Genomic DNA, 26,624 nt, shown 5'->3' on the forward strand with positions numbered 1-26,624 from the left:
CTCAGCTGGTGTACTCCACCTGGTCCTAATGTTAAAAAGTAGGGAGGCGCATCAAGGCATGGCCAGAGTGCTGTGCTTGGCTATTCCCAGCTGGTGTATGGTCCCTTAGGACCCATGTGTGCTAGAGCAGGTCCTCAGAGCAAGATCCACCTTGAAAATGTCAGCTGTAATGGGCTTTCCCGCCTCTTCTCCGAGCAGGGTGGATACTCAGCACTCCAGAGAATCTGGACCTTATTATTAAACACCTTTTAACTTCAGTGACTAACATTTTGGATGAAAGAAACTTTTGTTAGATTTAACATATTGCTTGAGTTAAGGTGTTAAAGCTCACAAGAAACTCCTGAGACAACAGAAATGCTCTGCAGCAACTCTCTTAGGCTTTCTTTGCTTTATTAAAAAGCAAAAAGAAGGCCCCAGTTTAATTTAAAATAATATAAAGAATCCTTTTCAGATCATTTTATAAAAACAAGACGACAGAGTGAATTGAGCTATTTAATGTCTATATAATATACTATGTGTAAGGATATGATTCTGTCACAGAGGTCATGGATTCTGTGACTTTCTGGGACCTCCGGGACTTCTTCCAGGGCAGGGCTGGAGCAGTGGCCCCAGGGCTGAAGCAGTGGTTGGGTCGGCCCACCTGGGGCTGGAGCACTGGTGGTCAATCCCTGCCACAAGAGCAGTAGCGGGGCAGAAACAGCTGCTGGAGGTCAGCCCCAGGTAGTGCTGTGACTTTTAAGTCCCCTTTCCTCCTGGGTATTTTTACTAAAAGTCAAGGACAGATCACGGGCAGTAAACAGAAATACATGTCCTGTCCCTGACTTTTACTAAAAATACCTGGGACAGAATCTTAACCTTAACTATGTGCTATGTAAGACAAAGGGAATGAGAAGGAGAATGGTACGTCTGCATATTCCAATTAGAATGTTGAAGCATATTTCAGAGATTCTCCATTCTACCACATCTTAAATGAATGTGAATGCTGTGATCCTGTGCATTTGCTTTATTCTTTCCTGCATATCGGGCTTAAATTTTCTGTGCTTTCTGTCAAGTTCGTTTGTTTGGAAAATAAAACCACCCCCCAAACCCTCACAAAAGTAACATGCTAAGAGTAGGGAGAGAGTTTCTTGTATCCCTGTCTTCATTTTAATATCAGTTCTGTACTCCCCTTCCACAGGGATACGATGAAGGTAGATTACAATAAGCTGGTTTACAGTTCTTGTAGAAATCATGTTTCTATATGAGTAAGAGCAAATTATTCCACTGGGTAGGAAAGATAGGTAGTATGGGAAGAGACCACCGTGGCTTAACCAGAAGATCTTCAGTGATCTGAAAGGTAGAGAAATAAAGGGTAACAAGAAAACATTCTGCAAATAAATTAGAAGCAAGAGGAAAGCCAAGGACAAGGTAGGCCTGTTAGTCAATGAGGTGGGAAAAACAATAACAGAAAACGTGGAAATGGCAGAGCTGCTAAATGACTTTTTTCTTTTAGTTTTCACCGAGAAGGGTAGTAGCGACTGGAGGTATAACACAGTGAATGCCAATGAAAATGAGGTACAATATAAGGCTAAAATAGGGAAAGAACAAGTTAAAAATTAGACAAGTTATATGTTTTCAAGTCACTAGGGCCTGATGAAATACATCCTAGAATACTTAAGAATCTGACTGAAGAGTTATCTGAGCCATTAGTGATTATCTTCAAAAAGGGGTCATGGAAGATAGGAGAGAATCCAGAGGACTGGAAAAGGGCAAATATAGTGCCAATCTATAAAAAGGGAAATAAGAACAACCTGGAGAATTACAGACTGGTCTGCTTAACTTTGGTATCCAGAAAGATAGTAGAGATAATAGAGCAAATAATTAAGCAATCAATTTGCAAACATCTAGATAAGGTGATAACAGTCAGCATGGATTTGTCAAGAACAAATCATGTTGAACCAAATTGATAGTTTTCTTTGACAGGGTAACAAGACTTGTGGATAGGAGGGAAGCTGTAGATGTGATATATCTTGATTTTAGTAAGCCTTTTGATACTGTCTTGCATGACCGTCTCATAAACTAGGGAAATACCACCTAGATGGAGCTACTGTAAGGTAGATGCATAACTAGTTGGAAAACCATCCCCAGAGAGTAGTTATCAGTGGTTCACAGTCAAGATGGAAGAGCATGTCGAGTGGGGTCTTGCAGGGAACAGTTCTGGGTCCAGTTCTGTTCAGTATCTTAATCAATTATTTAGATAATGGCATAGAGAGTACACTTATCAAGTTTGCAGATGATACCAACCTGGGAGGGGTTGCAAGTGCTTTGGAGGATAGGATAAAAATTCAAATGATCTGGACAAACTGGACAAATGATCTGAAGAAAATAGGATGAGATTTAATATGGACAAATGCAAAGTCGGTGGTGCTCCCTCGAGACGAGGATGACATTTGTCAGGCTTGGTGGGTCTTTAGATGACTGAGGAGCCCAATTCTGGATGCACACATTCTTCGGCAGTGGGGGCATGTTGTTGCTTGGGGGAGTGGGATTTGCATCCCTGAGTTGGTCTCCTCCTTCCTCCACCGCCGCCGTTCCACCTCGGTATCATGTTGTTGGGCCTCAAAGTGGCGCGTGCCTTGATGGACCAGGTGGCGCCATGCTCAGTGGTCAGCAGCTTGATCCTCCCAATCATTAGTGTTGATGTCTCTGTGCTTGGAGGTGACCATGAGCATGTCTTCATACCATTGTCTTTGGCCAACAGAGAGATGGGAGAAGAGAACCTAGCATGGGAGGTGGTTTTTGGGCATCTGAACATAGTGGCCTGTCCATCGGAGTTGATTTCTCAAGGGCAAGGCTTCAATGTTGGACGCAGCTTCATGGAGGACACTCATGCTGATCCGGTGGTCCTCCCATTTGATCCTCAGGATTTGATGCAAGCACCACTGGTGGAATCTCTCAAGGGTCTTAATATGGTGGTGTTAGACGGTCCAGGTTTCGCTGCAGTAGAGGAGGGTGGTCAGCACGACAGCCTTAAACACCAGGACCTTTGTTGACTTCCGAAGGTCTCTGTTTTCAAAGACACATTGTCGCACCTTGAAGAAGGCGGCACTGGCACTGTTGACCTGGTGCTGGACTTCATTGAGGGAAGCCTGTTGGGAGAGATGACTACTGAGATACAGGACATGCTCATCATACTCCAAAACCTCCCCTTCTACGTGGATCACATGAGGGATGTTCAGTTGGCTTGGGAGAAGTTGATGGAGAACCTTCGTCTTGGTGACATTCAAGGACAGACCACGGTGCTGAAAACCCCTCCATCCAGGCAGAATAGGAGCAACTCAAGTCTACTGTCCAAGACACCTGTGCCCGGACTATTGGATTCGCACTGCAATGTAACCAAGACTTGTTAGACGCCAATGACGCTCAGATCCGCGGAAGCGAGCAGCCTTTGTCGCCTGGCAAAGCCATCCACAAACCCGGTGAAAGACGGCAGTATGCCACCAGCTGAAGGCTGAGGTCCAGCGATGTATTCATGACATGAAGAATAACTGGTGGGTGGAGAAAGTGCACAAGATCCAGGGCTACGCCAACCAACACAACATGCATAACTTCTTTCAGGCTACCAAGACAACCTACAGACCCCGCTCCATCGGACAAAGCCCCCTCCGATCACAGGACGGCTCCTGGCTCCTCAAGGATGATGATGCCATCTGTCAGCATTGGAAGGAGCATTTAGAACTCCTCCTCACTGTATAGGAGGAGACCCTCCAAGCCATCCCGCAACACCCTGTTGAGGATTCCCTCTGTGATCCACCAAGCATCGGAGAGCTGGAGCAGGTCATCCAACAAACTGTGGGCCAGATGGCATACCCGCAGAGGTCTACCATGCTGGTGGCTTCTGGCTCACGTCACGATTCCACCAGCTCATCCTCTGCCTCTGGGAAGAAGAGGACATCCTTGGTGATTTCAAGAACATGACCATTGTGATCATCTACAAGAAGGAGGACAAATTTGACTGTGGGACTACAGGGGGGTTTCCCTCCTGTTCATTGTGGGTAAGATCCTAGCTTGCATCCTCCTGAACCACCTTTGTCCTGTTGTTGAGGAGATTCTTCCAGAAACCTAGTGTGGCTTCCAACCATCCTGGGGCACTGTGGATATAGTCTTGGTTGCCAGGCAGATCCAAGAAAAATGTCGGGAGCAAGATCAGGAACTGTTCTTTGCCTTCATTTACCTGACCAAGGCGTTCAATTCCTTAAATTGTGAAGCTCTGTGGATCGTCCTCCAATGCCTTGGTTGCTTGCTGAAGTTTGTCACCATGCGGATACTCCTTCATGACAATGACCACCACGGTCCTGAGTGGAAGATCTGAAACTGATGCCTTCCATATATGGACCGGGGTCAAACAAGGTTGCATGATCGCCTCCACCTTGTTCACTCTCTCTCTCACTGTCATCATCCAGCTCATCTGAGATGATCTACCATCCAGCGTCTGTGTCCAGTATCAATTGGATGGGAATCTTGGTCGTTTCCGGGCAAAGACAAAACTCATCACCAAGGACATCCACGAACTTCAGTTTGCGGAAGATTGCTGCATGATGGCTCACTTTGCACAGGATGTGCAAGTGACACTAGATCTCTTCAACGCTTTGTATAAAATGCAAAGTGGCAGAAACCTGTGCATTGCATCTTTAGTGTGGGGACTCCAATGGGCAGTTGGGTCCACACAGTCTTGGCTGTTGGTGGCTGGGTTCAGTGGCATGGCAAACCACGGCGACTGGGGCCACTTCGCTGTTGCAGCCTTCTTCTGCTTTCACAGCCGTTGAGGCCACAGCCTTCCTCCGCCTGCTCCACTCTTGAGGACTTTTTGGATCATTCTTTGTCTGGAACCTCGCCCTCGACCTTACTGCAATGGATTGACCGTACCAGAAGTATAAGCTCCAGAAGGCATTGCTCTCAGGGTCATTGGAACACACAAGCCTCTCCACCATGACAAGGTGACGATTCTCCAGAGAAGAAAATGCAAAGTACTCCACTTAAGAAAGAGCAATTAGTTGCACACATACAAAATAGTAAATGACTTCCTAGAAAAGAGTACTGCAGAAAGAGATTGAGTGTATCCATTGAAACAACACAATTTGGAATTTGTTAGCCACACCGTTTTTTCTTCATATTTTTACACCAATGAAAAGGGAGGTGAAAATGGAGCAAAAATTTTCAAAGTATAAAACCTCTTTGATATCTGGGTACAAGAGTCAATGTTATGCCTTAGCAAAACTTTTATTGCCTGTTAAAGAACAATAGTCTGTACTTTTGTGATAGACGGCATAGGGATATCTATTGTGATTCACTGACTGTTGCAGAACTACTGTCCTTTGCAACCTTTGAAGACTTCAAAAAGATTTGCTACAAATAATGATATGGAGTTGATATGGTATGTAGAAATTGTGAACCAGAGACAGATAGTATCAATGGAGGTATAAGTTGCATGCTAATGAAGAGCTTCTAATCTAACTTGCACTTGAAAGAGCAGAAAGGTGTGTATCAGGAAAGCAGCTAATGAGGTTGTAAGGAAATGAAATGAGAAGGGAGGAGGAGTACCTTATCTGACACTCTATCCTGACATGTAACTGAATGTCACTATTTGCATTGCCTCTCAATTTTACCTACTAAATTGAAGCTATTGACAGGATTGTTGAAGGTAAAAAATTATACAACGTAACACATTTTTAAATTGGCCTTTGAAAGTATGAAGTGGGTGTGTGAAGTTTTACACTTTTATTTATTCAGCTCTGCATATGTATACAGTGTTTAGCAAACGCTGGATAAGACATTCTGCCTACAACAGTTTATAATATAAAGGTGCTTGCTGACCAATGTGAGATGTTCCTTACAAGACAGATAACATAACTCAAACCAAAATAGGGCAAAAATTTGATTTCTGAGACAATGCTGAAAACAAATGCATTGTATGCTAAATCAAAATAACTTTTTATTATAGAACTCCAATATAGTGAAATCTGAAACATGTCCCTTAGATTTAAAACAAATCTTCAGAATTTCATTGATAGTCAACACACCACTATTATACCATTCACCTTTGTTTAGTGCTCTTATTTATTTAACTTCAACAGGTACCAACTGGAAGATGAATCCTCCCATTTGGATGAAATGCCACTAATGATGTCGGAAGAAGGCTTTGAAAATGATGAAAGTGATTACCATACTTTACCAAGAGCCAGAGTTTCTCAGAGAAAGAGAGGCTTAGAATGGTTTATCTGTGGTGGATGGAAATTCCTTTGTGCCAGGTTTGTTGCATGTTGCTACTTGTTATATGATAGAATAAATTAAATCTGTTTTTATTTTTATATGATGTCTGACATATATATTAGATATTGTGTGTGCGTGTATATAGGCACAAAATAGATGTGGTGATATTCACGTGATAAATTCCATTTGTTATGTACCTTTGACTCCCTCATCTGCTTTCTGTCAATCCATTACTGCCACCTTGGAACTTAATATAACATTCTGAAGAGTTGCTGCTGTGCATCCTCCTTTTTTCTTAAATCAATCTGCCAGAAAAAATGTAGTGCTTTCCCCTAAAATAGATTAGCTCTCACACTTATACCTGTTGAGGAGACCAGAATGGACAGTATTCAGTGCTAATCCACACTTCCAGTTAAAACTGGAGAGAAGATTAATGTCTCTGAGAGTATTAATATTAATTGACTAATAGTGAATAATACCTAGATTTGACTAATGTTGAAAAAGAAAAGTAAATTTTGTGAATAATAAGTTAACATTTCAAATAAGAAATACATATAACTGATGTCCCTGGAGTGAATAAGATAGAATTAGCTCTTGTTGTTTTTCTGTTTATAAACCTCTTGTGCTGAATTCTCATGCCTGACTTTGGTGGAATCCTATCAGTAAATTACAGCATTGTATTCATTCTGGGCCATGTAACTTGACATTTATATTAAAACCCTTTCCCCATATGTGCTGTTTGCTATGTGGGCAAATCCCCGTGGCTCTGTGTAGCTCTGGTAACTCCATGAAAGCTCTATGTGGGTGAAGGGTTCACCTGCATGTAATAGCTTGCAGAATTGCAGCCGTAAGAGTTAACTTCAGATGATACTTTTGAACCATGGTAAATAACTACCATCCACACTATAAAGTTGCATAACAGTTTACATTCTAACCCTTTATTTAACTGCTTATAGACACAAGTAACATTCACATTTTGAGCTGAAAATTTTACCAGGCTTTGCCTCCGCTCAGATGAATTTTTTGAAAGATTGAACCAAAATGGTTTAGCCATTTTTGTGAGAGCTATTGCATATAAAAGTGAGGAAACTATATTATGAAATGTTTTTTTTTTTTTTTTAATTTTGTTTTGCTACCATTTTGAATACTAAGTTTTATGCATTTATGCACAGTGCCAGTAGAATTTTGATCGTATTCAGTGAGAACTTCCATATTTTCAGTTTATTTCCATATTTTCAGAGTATTTTCAGTTTGTTAGTAAAACAAAAGAAGGGGAGGGAACAGGCCCTAGTCAGAGACGACAACAGGCTGGATAGTGGGTAGCATCAGAGTTGGATGCAGAGAGAAGCTGGATACTGGGTTGGGAAAATAGCTTGTTGCTGGCAAGTGGGCGAGCACTGTCCATAACTGGATAGTCAATATCCTGCAAACAGGTCATTGGACCGGTTCAAACAAGACTGACAAAAGAACTGAACTCTGGCTGGGGGATTTGCACGCCAGCTCATGATCAGGTCCAGGAGGGATTATCCTTGGCATTAGTTCTAAGGAGCCCAAACTTTGTAACGATTCCTAGGCTGCCCTTTGGAATCTGAATTAGTTGGTTTATCCTGTGTTTGTGACATTTTAAGAAATTGTGCCTAGAATATTTGTATTTCTTATTTTTGGCAGCCCTAACAAAGCAATCCTTGTTTACGTCATGAGAATCTGTGAATATTTATGGGAACCCACTGAGTACTAGCGCCTGGAATGCCTAGTGCTTAAGAGTGCCAACAGCAATTGCCTTTGAGTAAGTGATACATCCAGCACACTATTAGACATGTAGGGACTCTGTACCACCACGGTTGCAGACACAGCCTTCAGTGGGGTCATTTTCATTATTATTTTGATTAGGTTAATGTGAATTGTCCCTTTAAGAATAAAGTATGTCAAACATTAACTGTGTTTTGAGATGGAGAGCAAAATGTTGGAGATTTTTTGCCTGTGTCCAGATAGTGGCAGATCTTACTGTAAAACAATAAGGCTGTCCCTTACTGTGTATTTGTACGAAGCCTAGCACAATGGGGATCTGATCTCATTTGAGAATTCTAGTGAGAGCAACCTGCCACAGGGGCCAAAATCACTTTGCTCACTGTCAATTTGTGAGAACTGGCAACTCTGTAAAATTGTTACACACAAATTGGACATAGTTATATAGGGAATTCAAAAGTCAGAAGATAGATTAAAAAACATTCTTTTTTAAAAATCTCATAATTTTAGGACCCTGCCTCATGATTTTTAAACTCTTGGAGTTTGCAATACTGGGCTTCTTAAAATTGCAAACAATTTTTGTATGTCAAAAGTCTTTGATTGCTGTTTTCTTACTTGAAAATGACTGAACGGTTTTTGCTCAGACTTTCAAAAAACTCTTGCATAGAACAAATGTGGAAAGTTGGACTAAGTTAAATGCATATGAATAAGTCCCTGTGCTTTGGAAACCCTTAGGCAACCTTTAACTACAGTATAGATGTTGCTAATAGCTCTGAGCATAATAGAATAGTGTACTTCATTAGGAAATTTGCCTATTTTCAAGATGAATTTTTGCCTTTCTGAGTTGCAACACAATTCATGATTTAAATGAGCATTTTTTTCTGTAGACTGTAATGTAACCAATATAACTTTTGCATTCTAGCAATTGCTTATTTCTTGTTTTCATAATACTGTTAAAAAGAAAACAGTGTTATAGAAGCTGTTCTGTGGCACTAATTATTTCCCCCTTAACTTACAAATTCTCTTCAAGCTTGTGAAATTATAATGCACATAAATCAATACTCTGGAGTTCTTTGGGCTGGATTGATTTCTTTCTCATGAGATTTACATTCCACTTGTTATCAAAAAACACTTTGTCCCTATGAAAATGGTGCCATTGAATGGCATTTCCATATGAAGTGAAGGGGATATCAAATGCTCGGATTAATTTGGGCTCTAAGATGGCCTGTACACTTTCAATTAATCTGCAACGCATTTGTTATGCAGAACCATGGGAAAATGCTGATCTTTTAAGAATGACATGACGACTGTGTTGCTTTTGGCCTGATTACTGAAGCTACCTGTTGAGTACAATAATTACAGTATGTTTTCTTTGGAGAACTAGTTTCTGCTACTTAAAACCTAATAAGGAATAGCTAACCCTTGCAGACTATCCAGAGCTTTTATGTTATCTTTCTGTTTTGACAAAAACGCTGTTTTGAAAAAGCTACTGACAGTTAAGCTTCTAAGATAAAAGTAATGAGAAGAAAAGAAACTTGTTGCATTAGGGATGTAGAGTTGGATTTTAGCTTTTGACTTGGAGAAATGCATTTAATATGTAAAATAGTAGAGCCTTTTAAACAATTGCTGCTGTTTTTAAATATAGCATTTAGTCAGTGCTGTGGGTTCTTTTATTTCTTCAGACAAAGCAGTATAATTTTATGAACTGGGTTAAAAAAAGGATAGTTAATGAATATACTAAAGGAGGCTCCTTCTGTCTCAATCCATCTGCTTATTGTAGTTTTGTATTGACACGAATGGGTTGGTATGCTCCTGTCTTTCAACTTTTTGCCTAATTTTGTTAATAAAATATGTTGCCAGATGGTAAAACTCATAGCTAAACCTTAAAGATAAGTTTCCTGTGTCTTTATAATTAGCTTATTGCGTGTAACATCTTTTGTTATTTAAAATTGTGTTTTATATTTGATCTCATATAAACTGAAATCTTTTAGTTGTTTTTCATTATGGGGCATATTTAGGTATTTAGTATTTAGGTCTTTACAGAGATATTTAAACAAAAATACCACTATAAGAGACATATCATGTCATCAGCCTTTAAGCAGAGATCCCCCTTGTAATCAATCAGGAATTTTGCCTAAAAATGAATGGTATGATATTGCTTGCAGTTTGCAAGTAATAAAATATATTAATATTGGAAAATGACTTGGCCTAGTTGTTTAATTGATGAGTCCTTGATGAGATCTACTGGACAAAATTATTTCTGATAGCATAGAATGTTAATTTTAGTGCACATTAGATATGAATTTATGAATGTTAAAACGCTGTCAGGTTTTGACACTAAATTTTCTCAAAGATCTGATGGACTTTGACATGCATAGAAGTGTGAGTTAATGTACTTCTAAACTACTCAGGACTCATGATGGCAAGATGTGCATCTTAAAGTCTACACATGAACCGACAGGGATTCCTGCTATGGTTATAAATTGCATAGGGACTGACTGATTTTTAGTCCCAATGTAGTAAAACTCATTTGTTCCAGAAACATTTCAAAATGGAACTGGCAAAATCCATAATTATTTACATCAGCTGAGACTTTCTTGCATCTGAAGGCTTAAAGTGTGCTTATCTCTATGTGCCAATCAATACTCGTTATCAGTGGCATCTCAATTGTTTCCCAGTCACAAACTTCATTCCTGTGTCTGTACTTTTCAGTATTTACTAAGCTGATGGTCATTATGGCGACTGCCCTCATCTAGCCTTTTTTCTATCATACAATTCAAACAAATAGTTTCTGAGAACATCCTCCTACTCAGGTGCTCTGCAGCAAGAAAGGGAATAATTCAGTTGCTTCATAGTCTGAAGCAAATACTGAGTATAGCAAAACGGCTTTAACATCAGCAAAAATTATGCATCTAAAAATGAGGATGAAGACCAGATTTTAGGTACAGTGGTTTCTACAGACTAACTTCAAGAATTCATTCACATGATAGAAACTTGAAGGCTCATTGAAAGACTGAGGGCTTGTCTACACTGAGTGGCTCTGTCGGTGCTGCAGCCATCGAGGCAGCAGCATCGATTGAGCGGGTCTGGTACATGTTGAGTTGATTTCCAGGGGCTTCTCCTGTAAACTCTGGTACTCCACTGGAACGAGAAGTGTAAGCTATGTCCGCAGAAGAGCGTTTCCTGTCAACATAGCATAGTGAAGACAGCATGGCTACTCGATGCAAGTTACATCGATGTCAGTTACATTACTTGTGTACCTTGCTTCGACAGAGCTGTGCAGTGTAGACAAGCCCTGAGTATTTTTACCTATCCGTCTCAGTGGCTTACTTGTTCATCTTTCCATGCGCAAAATTACTGTTTGCCATAAAGTATTCTCTTGGAATGTAACAAAACAAGTTTCCTATCCTGTAATCTGAGACTATGCTGTAATTTGGTCCTCTTGGATATGTTTCATTGCAGAAGGTATTGTGCAGAAAAGGGTGGAGTATAACTCCATGCTAACTGTTGCTGGAAGACTATAATCAACATGTGGATAGGACTTGATCAGAAAACAAAGCATTTTTCCCTTTCCACTAGCATGGAAATTGTAAATATGATGTATTTTTATCTTATCCTTCACTTGTGAAGTTTTCTGAATCTTAATCATGGAAATGCTAAAGTACTTGTTTGTTAGCATACTCTCTAAACCCCAGTATAAATTTTCATGTGTCAAAAGCCATATTTACTTACTCTATTGAGTAAACATTTCAGAGGGCACAGCAGTGTCTTTTTTTAAATAACTTAAAAAAGTGGATGATGGATATATTTTGCTGTTCTTGGCGTCATTTTATTGTTGAGTTATTTATATTTTATTTTTTATTTTTATTTTTGGAAAAATAAAATTACAAAAGAAGGGAGGGAAAACAAGGGAAGAAACTGGGGGCAGGGAGGTGAAAGTAGAAATATCTTCGTTTCCATCCACTAGAAGTTAATCAAAGATTTCTAAAAAGTTAAACCAAATCTTTTAAAATTTGTCTGAGGCCCCTTTTCTTAAAACATTACCTGCTCTTTAGCTGCCAGGTCAGTCAAGCTCCTGTGCCAAACTTCTATCCCTGGAGGCAGGCTGCTCTTCCATTTAAGCAATGACTCTTTAGCTATAAGCACTGCTCTAAAGAACCAAGGTTTCTGTGATTTGGAGAGTTTCACAGTATGAAGGGACACTCCCAAAACATGAGCTAGTGTGGCTCTGGGAGATTCATGTCTCCAACAGCAGTTTGTTTTGGTAAAGTTCAACACTGTAACCTGTGTGTGGAGAACAGTGTGAATGAAGTACAATTTTATGCTGACTCAGTCTTAACCATATGTTGGGTGACAAACTAGATTCACTCCAATTTAGGCTTGTAGCCTTTATTTTGTATGTTTTAAGACAGTGCTGTTATCACCTATGAATTACAGATACATGCAGAAACAGATAAGGCAAGAAAAGTAACTGATGAAGTTACCTCTTCTGGGGACAAGGTGACTTTTTCAAATCTCTGGTCTCTGCTGTGTGTTTTGCCTGTGTCTTCTCCACTCTCTTGTTGTTGGTGACTGTTTTACACCCTGCTCTATAGTCTTGACCAGATTCAGTTATCAAGTTACCTCATTTGTGTACCTATCTATTCTGAACTCATAACTAAAATGTTCTTGTGCATAAATCACAATAACTAACCTAAACTAATACATTTTTGCTTACCCTACTAAAACTTACTTTTATTTGTCTACTTCTATCATCTGTTCTGTGCTGTTAATCCCACTGGCTCCATCCAGTTTTTTTTATCGTACTGGTCTGTTTTTGTGGCGGTGCAGTGGGTTTTTGCTTGTTAGCTTGTCTTGGTGGGGTACCTGAAGTAAACAATTCTCTCGACATTCTGTTTTAGCCTGCTATTTACCAACCAAGGTTTTACAAAGTAAGACACCAACTAGGTTTCACACAACCCTGAAGCTGTTTCAATTAAATTCCAAAGAGCTGCATCAGCAGAGATCCATACAAAAGCTAAAATTCCATTATATTTTCCTATAACTTATATAATCAATTTTCTAATACAATTCATTATATAGCTTTCCAACACATAGACGAATAGTATAGATTTAGTATTGAATATTGTATGGGTTTTTTTACTCAGGTACTTAAGGACATCTCTTAATTCAACCTAAAATGGTAATCGATATTGTGTCTGTTCATTTATGATTTTCAGCCTTGTATTTATATGATTTCTGATGTGCCAGTCACTATCAAGGTACCATTTCCTTAAATGAGGTCCATGTCAGTTTTACAGAGGGAGCATGAGCCCATTGTCTTTCATTCATATTCTGTTTTCCATTGGATCATGGGAATATCTAGGAAATAGCATTGTCTTTGTTGGAAGACAGAGAAGTAGAGCTTTGTGTCAGTGATGGTATGGCAGTCTGTGTTGTCTCAGGGTCCCCCCTAATGGTTTTAGGTCAGGGCTTTTTCTAGTATTTTTCAATCAAAGCAAACTGCAGCATTTATTTTGATTTCTAAAGCAGGATGGTATTTTGCCATTATTTAAATAGAATAAAAACGTAAAGGATACAAACAAGCACCCCATCAACCCCACAGTCTTTCCAAAAATCCAGCTGTAAATATGGAATTGCACTGTAAAGGGGCAGTCATACTTAACTGTGCCCTCTAGTGTTACAATGAGGGAAAAATATGAAATAATTTATTGTCTTTAAAAATAATTTAATCTAATCTGGGATCACAAACGATAAATTTATGGACATAGCATGTTGTCATCAAACACAGAAAAGGAAAGGTTATTTTGATGCCTTAAGTATGCATTTCCATATTTTTAATGTGTTAGGATTTCTTTACGTGTAGCCTTAATTCTGAATGTAAATTGTTTGTACTGTTTGTATTTGAGATAATTCCAAAGTTCCTCTAATTATTGATAAATTCTCTCAGCCTTAACTCCATTTTAACTGTTGTTTTAAAACCAAAAACTGTCTACTCATACTAGTTCCAACATTGCAAGGCCAACTACATTCAGTTTAATTCACAAGTGTACCTGGACCTTAACCAATGGAAAGATGTATCAATTTGTTGGATGGGATGCATTCCATCCATCAGAAGGGTCAATCCTTCCTGCTTCTTGTATGCTAGTACTGTGCTTCCCCAATAGTTTAAAATTCCTTTTTTAAATGCCTTAAATAAATCAGTAGATGTTTTGGCAGAATAAAAGTGCAATTTCAAGTGCAATGTGTTATGTTGCTTTAAAGAGGGATGGGGGCCTTGGTTGTGTACATTTTTCCTTTTGGGCATTGCACACTGGTGCATATCTTCTCTCTATGTTCATAGGACCAAAATGAAAAGTAAGTTGGTGAATTCCATCAAATTTGGTGAGTTGAAATGACTTGGTTCCCAATATTTTTCACTGCTCTCCCATTTCCTTTGTTCAAGTTTGGTCAAAGTTAAACAGAAATCAGCTATTTCTCAGAAATTCTCTTTGTTTACACTTTAAAACTGGTATGACCAGCAAACATCAGGATGTGACAGATGTTTAACTGCAAACCTTATCAGTTATAATACTAAATTATCCCTGCTATTCAAAAGAGAGCCTTTTTGAATATTGAAAAATTACAAGTGATTATCATAAGAGTTTGTCTCAGTGCATCCATATTTGCCATCTTATCTGCAGCACTATAAATAAAAAAGTTTACATGTACAATTACCTTTACTGAGGTTTGTGTCCTTTCTGATGATATCAACGGTTTTGTACTTACTGTTCTTTTAGGTAAATATCACAAAATGATTTATATTATTGGTATACCTGGGAGAGGGAACTAGGTGTCACATTACTGAGTCTGGTAAGATTACTGTATATATGTTAAAACAAGGTACAGATTGATAAACTCAAATGGAGTTTTAAAATCTACTTGCAAGTAAACTGAAGTTCTTCCTGGGTCTTTGTACATTGCATCTTAAGGAATATGGCACTCCCTAGTGTAGAGTCCTAGAGCAGAGCATCCCTGTGTGTGTATATATAATGGAGTGCTGCCCTGACTTGCCTCAGTTCCTCCTTCTCTGTGGCAAAGAGCATTAGGAACCTTCCTAGTTTTCTACTTAGCAGATATTTTTCTCCATCCTTCTCAGTTTAATTTAGTGTTAGTTCAGTATCCCTTCTTCTCAGGAAAGAGGACTTTTTCTCCCTGCATGACACATTAACCCTAAAACACTGTATGCCTTCTGCTCATCCTTCCATCCAGAATGAAATGGTCATGTGCACTGCTTAATGTGTTTGGACATAATCTGTCATCGGGGTTAGAAGGTCATCCCCTATATTGGACCGTCATGTTGCCTTGATTGGTGCTGGACCTCATTTTCAATATGCAGGCTCTGTTTCCCACTCCCTTTGAGTCAGGGCAGAAACCTTACCAGCCTCCTTACACTCCACTACCTCATCTGCCATCTCTGCAGTTCTCTCTTGAGTGGAGGAACTCCCTACAGGAGCCAGGGGGTCAGCAAATGTTGTGGCCTGCAACTAAGTTTTGAATTGGGTTCCAATAACAATAGGTTATTTTTAAAATTGCCATGGTTGCTCTTCTCCATTGGAAATATTTATTACCATGTTTTTTTATAATTGTGGAGGTGCTGGCCACGTCTCCGTAGTCAAGGTTAAATTGTTTTGCACTTAAATATTTCATGGCTACATGTTAGCTTTGGCATCGTTGCATGAAGACAGGAGCTCAGGAGGAGTCCTTGTCAGAGACATTGGGACTCGGGGACTGGGGTCTCCCTTGCCTCTCATTCACACAAGGCTGGTCTCACTGACCTCTAAACTAATAAGACAATTGCGAATTAAAGATTAGGTTTGCCAATACACTTTGGTGAATTTACTGTACTCTACTGATGAAAAGTAGCATTTATACCCAGTTTAACACTGGTGTTTCCTAGTTGCTTTGGTATGCCAGTGAATCTGCTCTTTAAAGTTTTTGGAAATTGCCAAAGAAAAAACTCAGTTAAAATCAGCTAAAGTTGCAAGTACTGCTAAGTAATTTAAGTGTAAAACATTACTGGGATGTTGTAGTGTTCCCCAAACATCTTAGACTTAGATAATTCAGAGTTAAGGTAACACTACACAAGTTACTGCATGACAATCAGGTGTAAATCTACAGTGCTCCGGTGTGCCCTACACTGTCTGTGTGGACCCTGTTGCTGCTCACTAAGAGATCCCTACTGTAAACAAAGCACACTATGGAATTTTCAGTGTGCAGCCGCAGGGTTCACAAAGTCAGGAAGTGTGTAGCATGCTGGAGTGCTGTAGATTTACTCCTCAGTCTGCTGTGCACTAACTCGCCATGTAGACAAGACCTTAGAAGAAATCAAGACATGCTAAGATGATAAATGCACAGTTAAGGGGCGCAACCTTGCAACCTTGATTCCATATCCTATTAGAAATACCATGAGGTGAAAAAATATGGAAAAAATATAATGTTTTGAAAATCAAGTTAATCTAATCTGAGAATGCAAATACTAAAATGTCTTGGTTGTAATCATCTCGGTATTGCATGGCATCATTACATGGCAGAGCTAAGGTTGTTTAGCTGTCTTACTGTACGTCTGCCTTAATAGGTTAGGATTTCTTTTAAATGTAATCTTAAAACTGAATTTCCTGTGTTTATAGTGCTTGTTTTTGGATAACTACAACATACCTGTAATGTGTTTTACCCTTGAGAGTACATATCTGTAATTTAACTCCATTTTTAATGCAGTGGTTGTATTCCAGGTTAGAAGTTGGCTGGTTTGGAATGTAGTCAGCAATTGGCAGGGAGAGAACAGAGACTGAATGAAGGAGAGACACAACTGCATTAATTAAGTGAAGGGATTTTTAGGGTATTAGGTTTGAGACAGCTGTAGTGAAGTAATTACTCCAGAACACTTTAAAAAAAAATACTGTCCTCTGAAGAGTTGTGCATGTCTGCCATTAGAAGAAGAAGCGAATGCCATCTGGAAAAGCCCTGTTTTTAACAAAGCTACCATTTTTGCTTAATTCTGCCTGGTTTCTAAATGAAACAAAAAGCCTGGATGCATCAGTCAATTGGACTTCTAAACCTGCGAGCAGTGAGCCCTACTTCTTCATGGCTCAGTTCATAGGATCTGGCATATTTAGACTTTAATAAAAATATTTTTTAAGGAACATGTCTTGCAACATGAATATGAGTAAAAATCTCAGAGACCATAACTAAACTATATTTCAATGACAAAGCAAAAAGATCAGTTTTTTAAAAATCAAAATCTAGAATTCATTTCCCTAGGGGAAAGTGAGTAACAGGAGAAACAGATTTACCTTGAAAAGCCTGCTGTTAAGAAGATGACAGCAGCAACACATACTTTTACAGGTAAGGCTAAGTATTAGAAATAATCTACACCTGTACTAGATATTGAAACAATCAATACTTTATTAATGATTTAGATATAGGCCAGCCTTGAGGGCCTAAACATATGCCCCCTAACTGCATATTTAGGCATCTAACTGCAGGTTTCCAGGTTTGAAAATACTTGTCATAATGCATAGAATGACTTAAAAATTAAACCAAATATTTCTTGTTCTTCACAGTTGCTGTGACTGGCTCATAAACATTTGCCGAAGAAAGAGAGAGCTAAAAGCTCGTACAGTATGGCTTGGATGTCCTGAAAAGTGTGAAGAAAAATATCCAAGAAATGCTATAAAAAATCAAAAATACAATATCTTTACATTTATACCTGGGGTAAGGCTACTAATGATGGCTTGAAAGTGGGCTTAATTTATGCCCCTTATGGTGTCTTTAAAAAAAAATTTGAAGAAATAGATATTCTTATCTACTTCAAACTTTCTGTATTTACCTTTCTATTCTCCTTACTAGTGAAGGTTCTTACATGAGAGTAAGACTTCTTGTTTCTAATCACTGTATTTTCAAAATGGCACAGATTATAGGAGTACAATGTGCATGTAATTCAATGAGTCATAGCTAGAATTCCCAGCAGCTCTCTAGAAATTCAGGGATAAATGTTCTTTTGCATTTCTTTATTCCTCCCTAGAAGTTATAATCCTCTGTCTTGTGTTACCGCAGCTGATTGTGTGGAAATGATTATTTTGTTTTTGAGAGTTGACTTTTAAATGAGGAATAAATAGCTGAAGGTTCACATTCTTATGCAGATGTCTTTAACAGCAATGAGTGTGTACAAGAAAATACAATAAATATAAATAAAATAGTGGAAAACTTTCTATTTAAATAACAGGAGTTGGTTGCTCTTAAATTTTATGGACAATGTTAACAAGACCTCCTTTAAAATTAATGTGCTGTGTTTCCAGATATGTTTTTACTTAATGTAGTTTTAAAAGTGCAAAATTCCTTTATGTGTTGAATGCACCCTTTAAGCACAGTTTTGTTGTTGCAGACTGGAATGTTTGCCATTTTATTTAAACAACAAAAGGTCACACTATGGCACTTTTTGTTATTTAATAGAGTTGATTTCAGTCGATTATTTGCCTTCAGTGTTCATTCTGTGCATAAATTAAAAATTGACTTTACAAATGTTTTGGATGGCCATTTCATTTTTTTTGTAGCTTTTGAGGAGAGAGGTTTCAGTGATTAAAGTACAGGATATTAAATCATGATAGCATGTTTTTTATATTTAATATAAACTTTTACTAATACATTTTTCAGTCGTACTGAGTCCTTTTTTGTAATAACATATGTTCTTGTAGGTTTCAAAACAGAAATATTTTGTCTTTGAATTTAAGTAACCATGCCTATTTTATATGGAGCGTCAAGTCTATCCCTCTAACCCCATTCATTCAGTAGCTGGCGAATACTTGATATCTAATATGCCTTTTTATTAAAATTCAAAAAAAGTAATGGCTTCATATTTAAGACTGATCTTTTATCAGGGTAATAAAATGTCAACTGTCTCAAGCAAATAAATATTCTCATCTTTAGTGAACCAATCCAATGTTTTCTTGCTTGCCTTAAATTATTAAACACACTCAAATTGGTTAAGCAGTGTATACTTTCATAAAGGTCACAAAGTTCATTCAGTATACGACAAGCCATTGATTGTTGTGGTTAAAAATATACATGTGTATTACTAAGACTGTCACTAGGGCATGTTCATGATGCCTGTAATGATGAGCCATATTTTGCAGTTACCCATTGAGGGAGATAGTACAGTTCAGGTTCTTTTCCTAAGAAGATATAGTACTTTGAAAATGTTATATAATTGCACAGTAGGAAACTTATTTTGATTTTTCAATAAGCATGGCAGTTTTTGAACTGTAAATTTATGCTAACTGGCACTTTAAATAAACCACAGGTGAGGAGAAAAAAGCTGATCACCCTGCCGAGATTAATTTGTGAAATAATTCAAACATTTTAGACATCAAATAAAAATGTTTTATGTGAATATAAACACAATATCACTCCAGCATAGCTATTTAACATTTGAACAATTACAGCACTGTACACAGCTGTAAATAATTTATGTAACTTTTCTCTGTAAAGGAACAAATTAATAGTATTTATAAGTTAATAATAAATGTTGTACCTATTGAATGACTTCTATTAAAACTTTCATAATGTTGTAGTGAGTCTGGCACTTAGTTGTAATTGTACTATTTGCACTCCCACCACCAACAAACATAGGAGTATAGTTTATTAGTTTCATGCTGAAAATAAAAATATATTTTGAATAATTTACTGAGTAAGATATTATGAGCATTTTATTTTGATTTAGTGTCTAAAAGTAACTGTAGTGTAAAACAAAACAAAAAACCCTCCCAAAAAACCTCAAAATATTGCTTTGATATATTGTCATGAGAACCTGTGTTGTATCATGTGTATTGTAACAAATATGGACCTAAATATTAAAGCTTCTAAATTTTACTTTACGGTCATCTTGTTACAACATTTACACATGTCCAAAAAGAAACCTGACAGTAAGGCAGAAGTGTCTCATAAAATTTTCATGCCCTCATGACTCCCCTGGACAGTCTTGTTCTCATGTTGTTTCTTTCCTCTGCCTATGAAGATATTTTCTTGAAGAGAGCTAAGCTGGCTTGTGGGGATCCAGCTACAGCTACCCCACACTGGGCTCCGTGCCTCCCCACGAGCCAGAACTGCCCAGTTGCTCTGGCTTGTGGGGAGCTAAGCCTAGCTGCTGCTACCACGCCACTGGGCTCTGTGCCTCCCTTCCCCACCCCCTGGCTCTGTGCGTCCTGCGAGCCAGAGCTACCCAGCCGCTCTGCCTCAAGCCCAGCTGTGGCTACCTCCCTACAGGGCTCCGCACCTTCTATGAGCCAGAGCGACCCAGCTGTGGCTACCCTGCTGGGCTCTGTGCCTCCCTTACCTTCCCAACCCCACCCCCCCGCTCCCTTCCCGCTGGGCTCTGTGCCTCCTCTATCCTCCCCCTCCAGCTGGGTACCCCGCCTCTCCATGAGCCAGTGCTGTCCAATGGCTCCCCCCAGTTAAACGTAATCAGCTGTTTAAAATGTTTAAACAGCTGATTACTGTTTAAATGGTTAGACTTTTACATCCCTAATTGGAAGAGAGGGAACAAAGGTGGCTGAATACCATGTTTATGCTCACTAGTTCAGTTCCCAGCATAAATCAGAGCAACCTCAGGTCTACTCTACCCTATAATAGCTAAAAACTTTTCCCAGAGACTTTTATGCTTGCTGGGGCTTGTTGGAGCATAGCATGTTTCAGCCAGGATGTATTGGGACCATAAACTACACCACCCAGGAATTTTACTACCCCAGGGAGTCCTCAGCTTCCAAGTTATGGCAGCTTTGCAGTCTTTTTGTGTTCCCGGTGTGATGCCAAAGACATTGCTTGTCTAGATTCAGGCCCGTTCTCTATAGATTAATAGAGGAAATAAATACTTCTATCACTTCCTTAACACTAATTTGGTAAGTTTCAATTCAAATCATTTTGATACGACATTCGGGTCAGGAATTTTCTGTCAGAATGAATTTTCGATGAAAAATTTTGAATTTTTCTTCCATTCAGAAATTATTAAAGAAAATATTTGTTTTGGGTTGGTTTGACAAGAATTGAAATATTTTGGTTGAATTGAACTGAAACATTTAGTTTTGAGTCAATTTAATACTAAACTGCACGTGCCTTTGGTGTTGCAGTGCCTCAGAAGTTGTAGTTGGGTGCTTCATCTCTCCATTCTCTTCTGTAGGGTGGGCTTTCTTGGCTGGACTACAACCTCTGTGTTGCAAGACAGTCTCTCCTCTGCCTGAGCTGAAATGTGAATCATGAAAGATGTAGTCCAAACCATGGAGCCCAGCTCATAGGGAGAAATTGAGGGCATGAGGCACCATGGCACTATTGGCCAATGCAGTTTAGTGTTGCTCTGATTTGAAGAAAAAATATTGATCTGGGAATGTTTTGACACGTCCACAAAATTGCAATTTGGAACTTTTCATTAAGTGAAAAAATATCAATATTTTTACTCTTCATCCTGATTCAGCATGATGTGGGGAGTGTGTAATTCATACTTACACTGTATGACTCTTTGACCCCTCTAGTGGCTCAGTTTATATATATTGTTTCTTTGCGCTACTCCAGAGCAGTGTAAACTAGCCAGAACATACAGGAGAATTTGGCTCTGAAACTTGAAATTACAAATCAATAATTTAAAGTTGGTGCTCCATATTTTCCAATAGTTAGAAATATCACATGGTATCACACCTGTTCCTCGTTTAGTATTTTTATATGAAATATTTAATTAAAAAATCCAAGAAAATTTGCAAGACAAAAATCTGTTAAGATAGAGTTAAGGTTGAGAGTACATACCAGCAATTTAAGGCAAAATACACTACAAGGTTATGGTAATTTTCCAAAAACAAACATTATAAACAAATAGTTAAGATTTAAACAAACAAAAAGTTACAGATATGAAAAGTCAGGTCACCCAAACAACCTTAAATTTGCTTTATATTGATGGAAAAAGAAACTAGTCTTTAAAAATCAGTTTGGTCTAAGTTTGGACCACAAACACTAAAATGTCTTAATCATAATTGATTTTTGCATATTGTTGTTATCGGGCAGATCGCAGATAGTTTGGGTGAATTCCAGGGAAAACCATTGCACTGTAATTTTATCCAGATAGGTGAAGATATATTAGGGATTATTTAAAATAACAGAGCTTGAAAATTCGCTGATAGTTATGTCTGTGATTGCTGCTGTTTATAGGTTGTGTAGGAAAGTATTAGTCATTTTAAATGATGCACTCTTAATGGTTTCTAGAAAAATTGATAACGATTAACTAATTTTATTAAACACACAGTATAATGAAGTTATACTTATGCAAAAAGTACATTTTTATTATGTACATTCCTGAAATAAAATTTTAAGTAATTTTTTCTGTTTTTCTTTTGTTTTTCTTATTAGGTTTTATATGAACAATTCAAGTTTTTCCTGAATCTCTATTTTCTCGTTGTATCCTGCTCGCAGTTTGTACCAGCATTGAAAATAGGCTACCTGTACACCTACTGGGCTCCTCTGGTAAACAAAAAGCTAATATAAAATAGGTTTTAGTATTAATCTGCTTTTGATGTTAGAATATTTTCCACCTGAATCTTGTAAAATTATTTTAGATGCGTATGCTCTAATATAGACACAGGGGAGCTCAATTGTTAATTTAAACGATTATGGATAGATGTTCCCAAAAGTATTTCTGGCTCCCAGGAGCTCTGTAGCTTCCTTATATAAATTGTTAGTACTCCCTGTCTAGCTGATGGTAGCTACTGAAATATGAAACAAAAACATCAGTTTTAGTTAAGAACCTTTGGTACCTTAACTAATTTTTTTTCATTTTCATTCAAATACTGACTGCAAAACTGTTAAGTATAGTATTTTCCAACATTCTGTAGGTTTCATCTGTATGAGAGGGCACAGTCAGAAGTTTAAATTCTTGCATCCCAGGTAATCTTCACCATTTTCTGTCTTCACAGCAACTGGAGGCGGATAAGATCTTTGGCTCTTTGACTCAGGACTGCCACTCAAGAAGAACTATCCAGAATTCTTTTCCTCCAAACTGTACAGATGGCATAATCCAGATCTCCTTTTGTAACAGGGTGCTTCACAATGTTTAAAGAAAAAAAGGTTTTCTAAGGAGAGTTTAGAGGGCAACACCTCCCTGCACCCTCAGGATACAGCTACATTACAACCTAGGGGTATGACTCCCAGCTTGTGTATGCATATTGCTGTAGTTCAGAGAGAGCATGAATAGTAGTGTACCCCTGGTAGCATGGGCAGTGGCAGCTATTTTGAGTACGTATTCACAGGATTCAGGTGGGTTTGTACTCAGCACAGCAAAGCCGTGCTACTGCTGCCATGCTACCATGATTACGCTACTTTTTATACTTGCATTAGCTCTTATCAAGCTATTGAGTATGTATATGCGAGCTGAGAATCAACCCCCTGATTTGTAGTGTAGGTGTAGCCTAAGGCAGGCAACAAGGGAAGAGTGAATGTAACCATTGTTAACCCTCTCGGTAGGCCCACAGAGGCAAAAGTGAAGCTGCCAGTTGGGATGTAGGCAAGATCTATGCTGAGGCAGTTGAGAAGGCTGCAAGGGAACTCTGCTTGCAATTTGTGTGTTGGCAAAGTTCATATCAAGATGGTTGAACAGGCTTCAGGAAAGCTCCATTCTGAGACTAAACCCCACTCATCCAGAACCAAGCAGCAGGGGCAGGAATGTCAAACAATTCAAATCCCATTCCCTGGAGGATGAGTATGCCTTCTCTCCCCTTCTAGACTCAATGGGTCCCACAGGTGATTTTCCTCTTTTCCTTTGGGAAACTTGTAGGAAACATCACTCTCATCTCTGACTTTTAAGTCTCTGTGGTAACTCCTCCATGCCCCATTGGGGATTTGTCCCAGGGACCAATAAAGGAGTAGGCCACTCAGCAAGCTTTTAAAGGGGTAGCACAAAATTTGAGTTCTGTTATAAACCAGGTTATTCCATTAACATCAAAGCTCCCCTTGATGTTTTAAAAGCCTTTTGAGTCAGTTTTCAAAGATCCTCTAAAGTTGAGGAGAAATCTCTCAAGTCAGGGCTTGGATTAAGATAAAGCAGGCTCTCATCGAGGCTTCCCGAAATTAAGGATGCATAGGGTAGGGGCGTCTGTCTTTGCAGGCTTCTGTATTTTTTGGAGGAAAAGACACAACTTTTTGCTATCAGAATATGAAGAATATAATCATCTCCCACACATAATAAAGATGGATCTAGTTTCTTACAGAATGGGCATTTTCAAGAGTGCTCAAGAGTCTGTGCTATCAACCTGAAGCAGTGACATGCTGGCTGTCCTAGTTTTCAGGTTTTTCCTCAGTAATCTCATAAATGGTCAATATTCCAGAGGTAAATATTGAAATCAAGTGTAACAACATTTATCGTCCTGTGTTTTCATACCTTCAGTAGATCTCCAGGAGATTATATTCATTCTGATCACAAGAGAACCTTTAGCTTCTAGTACAATGAAAAACATTTCCAGTACATATTAGACTTAGTTTCCACCCAGGTATTCACAAACATCCTAGTCACTTCTCCCTTGAAGAGAAAGAGATACACATCTACTCTTGTCTGGATGACTTCACCAGGATTCTTTCACAGAGAAGAGAGACAGGAGAAGACTGTCTCTAATTTGTTAAATGTTAGTACATCTCTCCTAAACTAAAATCCCTGACTCAATTCCTGAGCTGGCTTGTCTCATACACTGATACCTTACATAGTTGTTGATTCAGTTCCAACCTACCTTTGCTGCAGATAAGTACATAAATATCTTGGACTGGCGCTAATTGAAGCATCTCTTGTTGAACTCATCCTTAAGACTATTAAACATCTACATAGCTAGTTATCTGTATAGATTACCAGACTCCAGGAAAGAAGCACATCTGTGCTCATATGTAACTCAGTGGGTGTGATGAAAGAAAAATAGGGAGGAGAGTATAAACTGTCTAGAGCTGTGAATCATCAGGCTACTTTTCTGGTTCCAGCAGATAATCCTTCTGAAACAGTTGCTTAATAAAATGCTATGAAGACTTCAACATTGCTCTAGAAAGCAGACTTGATCATGTTCTGAAGAGAAGCTTTCCTTCTGTCCCTCAGGATTTTACATGTTAAAGGTGCTGAAAACTCAGGATCAATTGATTCAGCACGATGCACTTAAAACTAAGGGAATGGAAGCTGGACTAGTTCTCCTTTCCAAGTATCACAAGTCAAGTTGAAAGCCCACTGATGAATCTTATGTCCCGATCCAGCTGGAAAACCAAAAGGTACTATGTGAAGAAGAGACATATAGAACTAGAGGATCTGGGCACACATCTTAAAAGTGGCCCTACGGTTTCCTTTATGCCTTCTCTCTCGGTCAAAACCACTTGAGGGTGAAGATGGTAAAAAGACTTCAAAAGGAACAGGCCATAGTGATTCTGCAACCTATTCAATGACCCTCAGGTTCAGAATCAATTCACACAGAAACAGAACCTTTGCTGAGTTCCAAGCTCAAAAGAATATACTACGAGAGACTTACTCTGCACCAAAATCCAATGCTGCTGAAACTATCAGTTTGGATCCTGTGGGGAAGGAACTACAGTCACTGATATTCTAAGAACATGAAAAACCATCCTAATAGTTCAGAAGAAACTTGCAAATGACACCTATTAATTGCTTTAATGAGATCCAGATATTAGTGTTACAAGATACAAGATGAGGGCAAAATCAGCTAAACAAAATTGAAGAGTTTTTATAAGATGGTCTCGCCTTGAGGCTCAGGGCTAACGCTTTGCCAAAACAATGCTGCAATTGCAAATATTGCACTGTAAGAAACCAAGGAGGGAATTTCTGTTCACCATTACGTAAGTTTCCTCAGGACCACCCCTCTATTCAAGCCTCAAGTAATATGCCAGTTCCTGTCATGATCTTGAAATATGTGCTGTAAGTGGTCATAAAACCACCTTTCTAACCTTTATAGTCAGTGTGACTCCACCTCTTCCTCTGAAAATACCTTACCTACTTGCTACCACCTCAGTCTGGGAGGTTTTTGGAGCATGGCATGGTCTGTATGGAGCCTCAGTTATTCTTTCAAGATGTTAGTTCTTCAAACTGACCAGGCCTTCTTTCTCAGGGTTACCATAATTGTCAACATATAATAGGAAGTGATATTGTCCTCTGACGGTCTGAATCCAAACATCATAAGGAATTCGAAGGGTATAAGTTGCATATGAGCAGGGTCATCAAGGAAATAAAAGCAGAGGCATTTGAAGCCTTAAGTAAAACCCATCTAAGCATATTACTACTTAGTTATTCTGTTTCTACAATGCCTAGCAAAATGGGATCCTGGTTCATGACTGGGGCTCCTGAGTGTTATGGTAATAAAATTGTGTGATCACACACATCTTATAATGAGATCTATAAGGCCACTGAGTGGTGGTCTATTACACTTCTTCAAAACACTATAAAATTGACATCTCATCTGCAGATGTAGTGTTGGTAAATGTGGTGCCTCCTTAAGTTCCTTTCCAACTTCTGAATAGCTCAGCTGAATCTTCCTTCACTAAGGATGATTAACTGTTTCTACAGGAAGACAGTTTGCTGT

General features: G+C 38.6%; 1 protein-coding gene across 3 annotated transcripts in view; it reads left to right on the top strand.

The window, feature by feature from the left end:
* Nucleotides 1–26,624, top strand: part of ATP9B (ATPase phospholipid transporting 9B (putative)) — a 308,847-nt gene that overhangs the window by 27,259 nt on the left and 254,964 nt on the right. For 2 of the 3 annotated variants that reach the window (XM_067537529.1, XM_067537530.1), the window contains exons 2-4: nucleotides 6,114–6,287; nucleotides 17,598–17,748; nucleotides 22,420–22,533. In XM_067537529.1, the coding sequence (XP_067393630.1) occupies nucleotides 6,114–6,287; nucleotides 17,598–17,748; nucleotides 22,420–22,533 (439 nt within the window). Of the gene's footprint in view, nucleotides 1–6,113; nucleotides 6,288–17,597; nucleotides 17,749–22,419; nucleotides 22,534–26,624 lie in introns of those variants that run through there. The other variant, XM_067537531.1, reaches the window with a different exon arrangement.

The sequence above is a fragment of the Emydura macquarii genome, unplaced genomic scaffold (genome assembly GCF_026122565.2).
Source record: "Emydura macquarii macquarii isolate MOO-44397 ecotype Brisbane River unplaced genomic scaffold, CSIRO-AGI_Emac_v2 contig_431, whole genome shotgun sequence".
Classification (NCBI taxonomy): domain Eukaryota; kingdom Metazoa; phylum Chordata; order Testudines; family Chelidae; genus Emydura; species Emydura macquarii.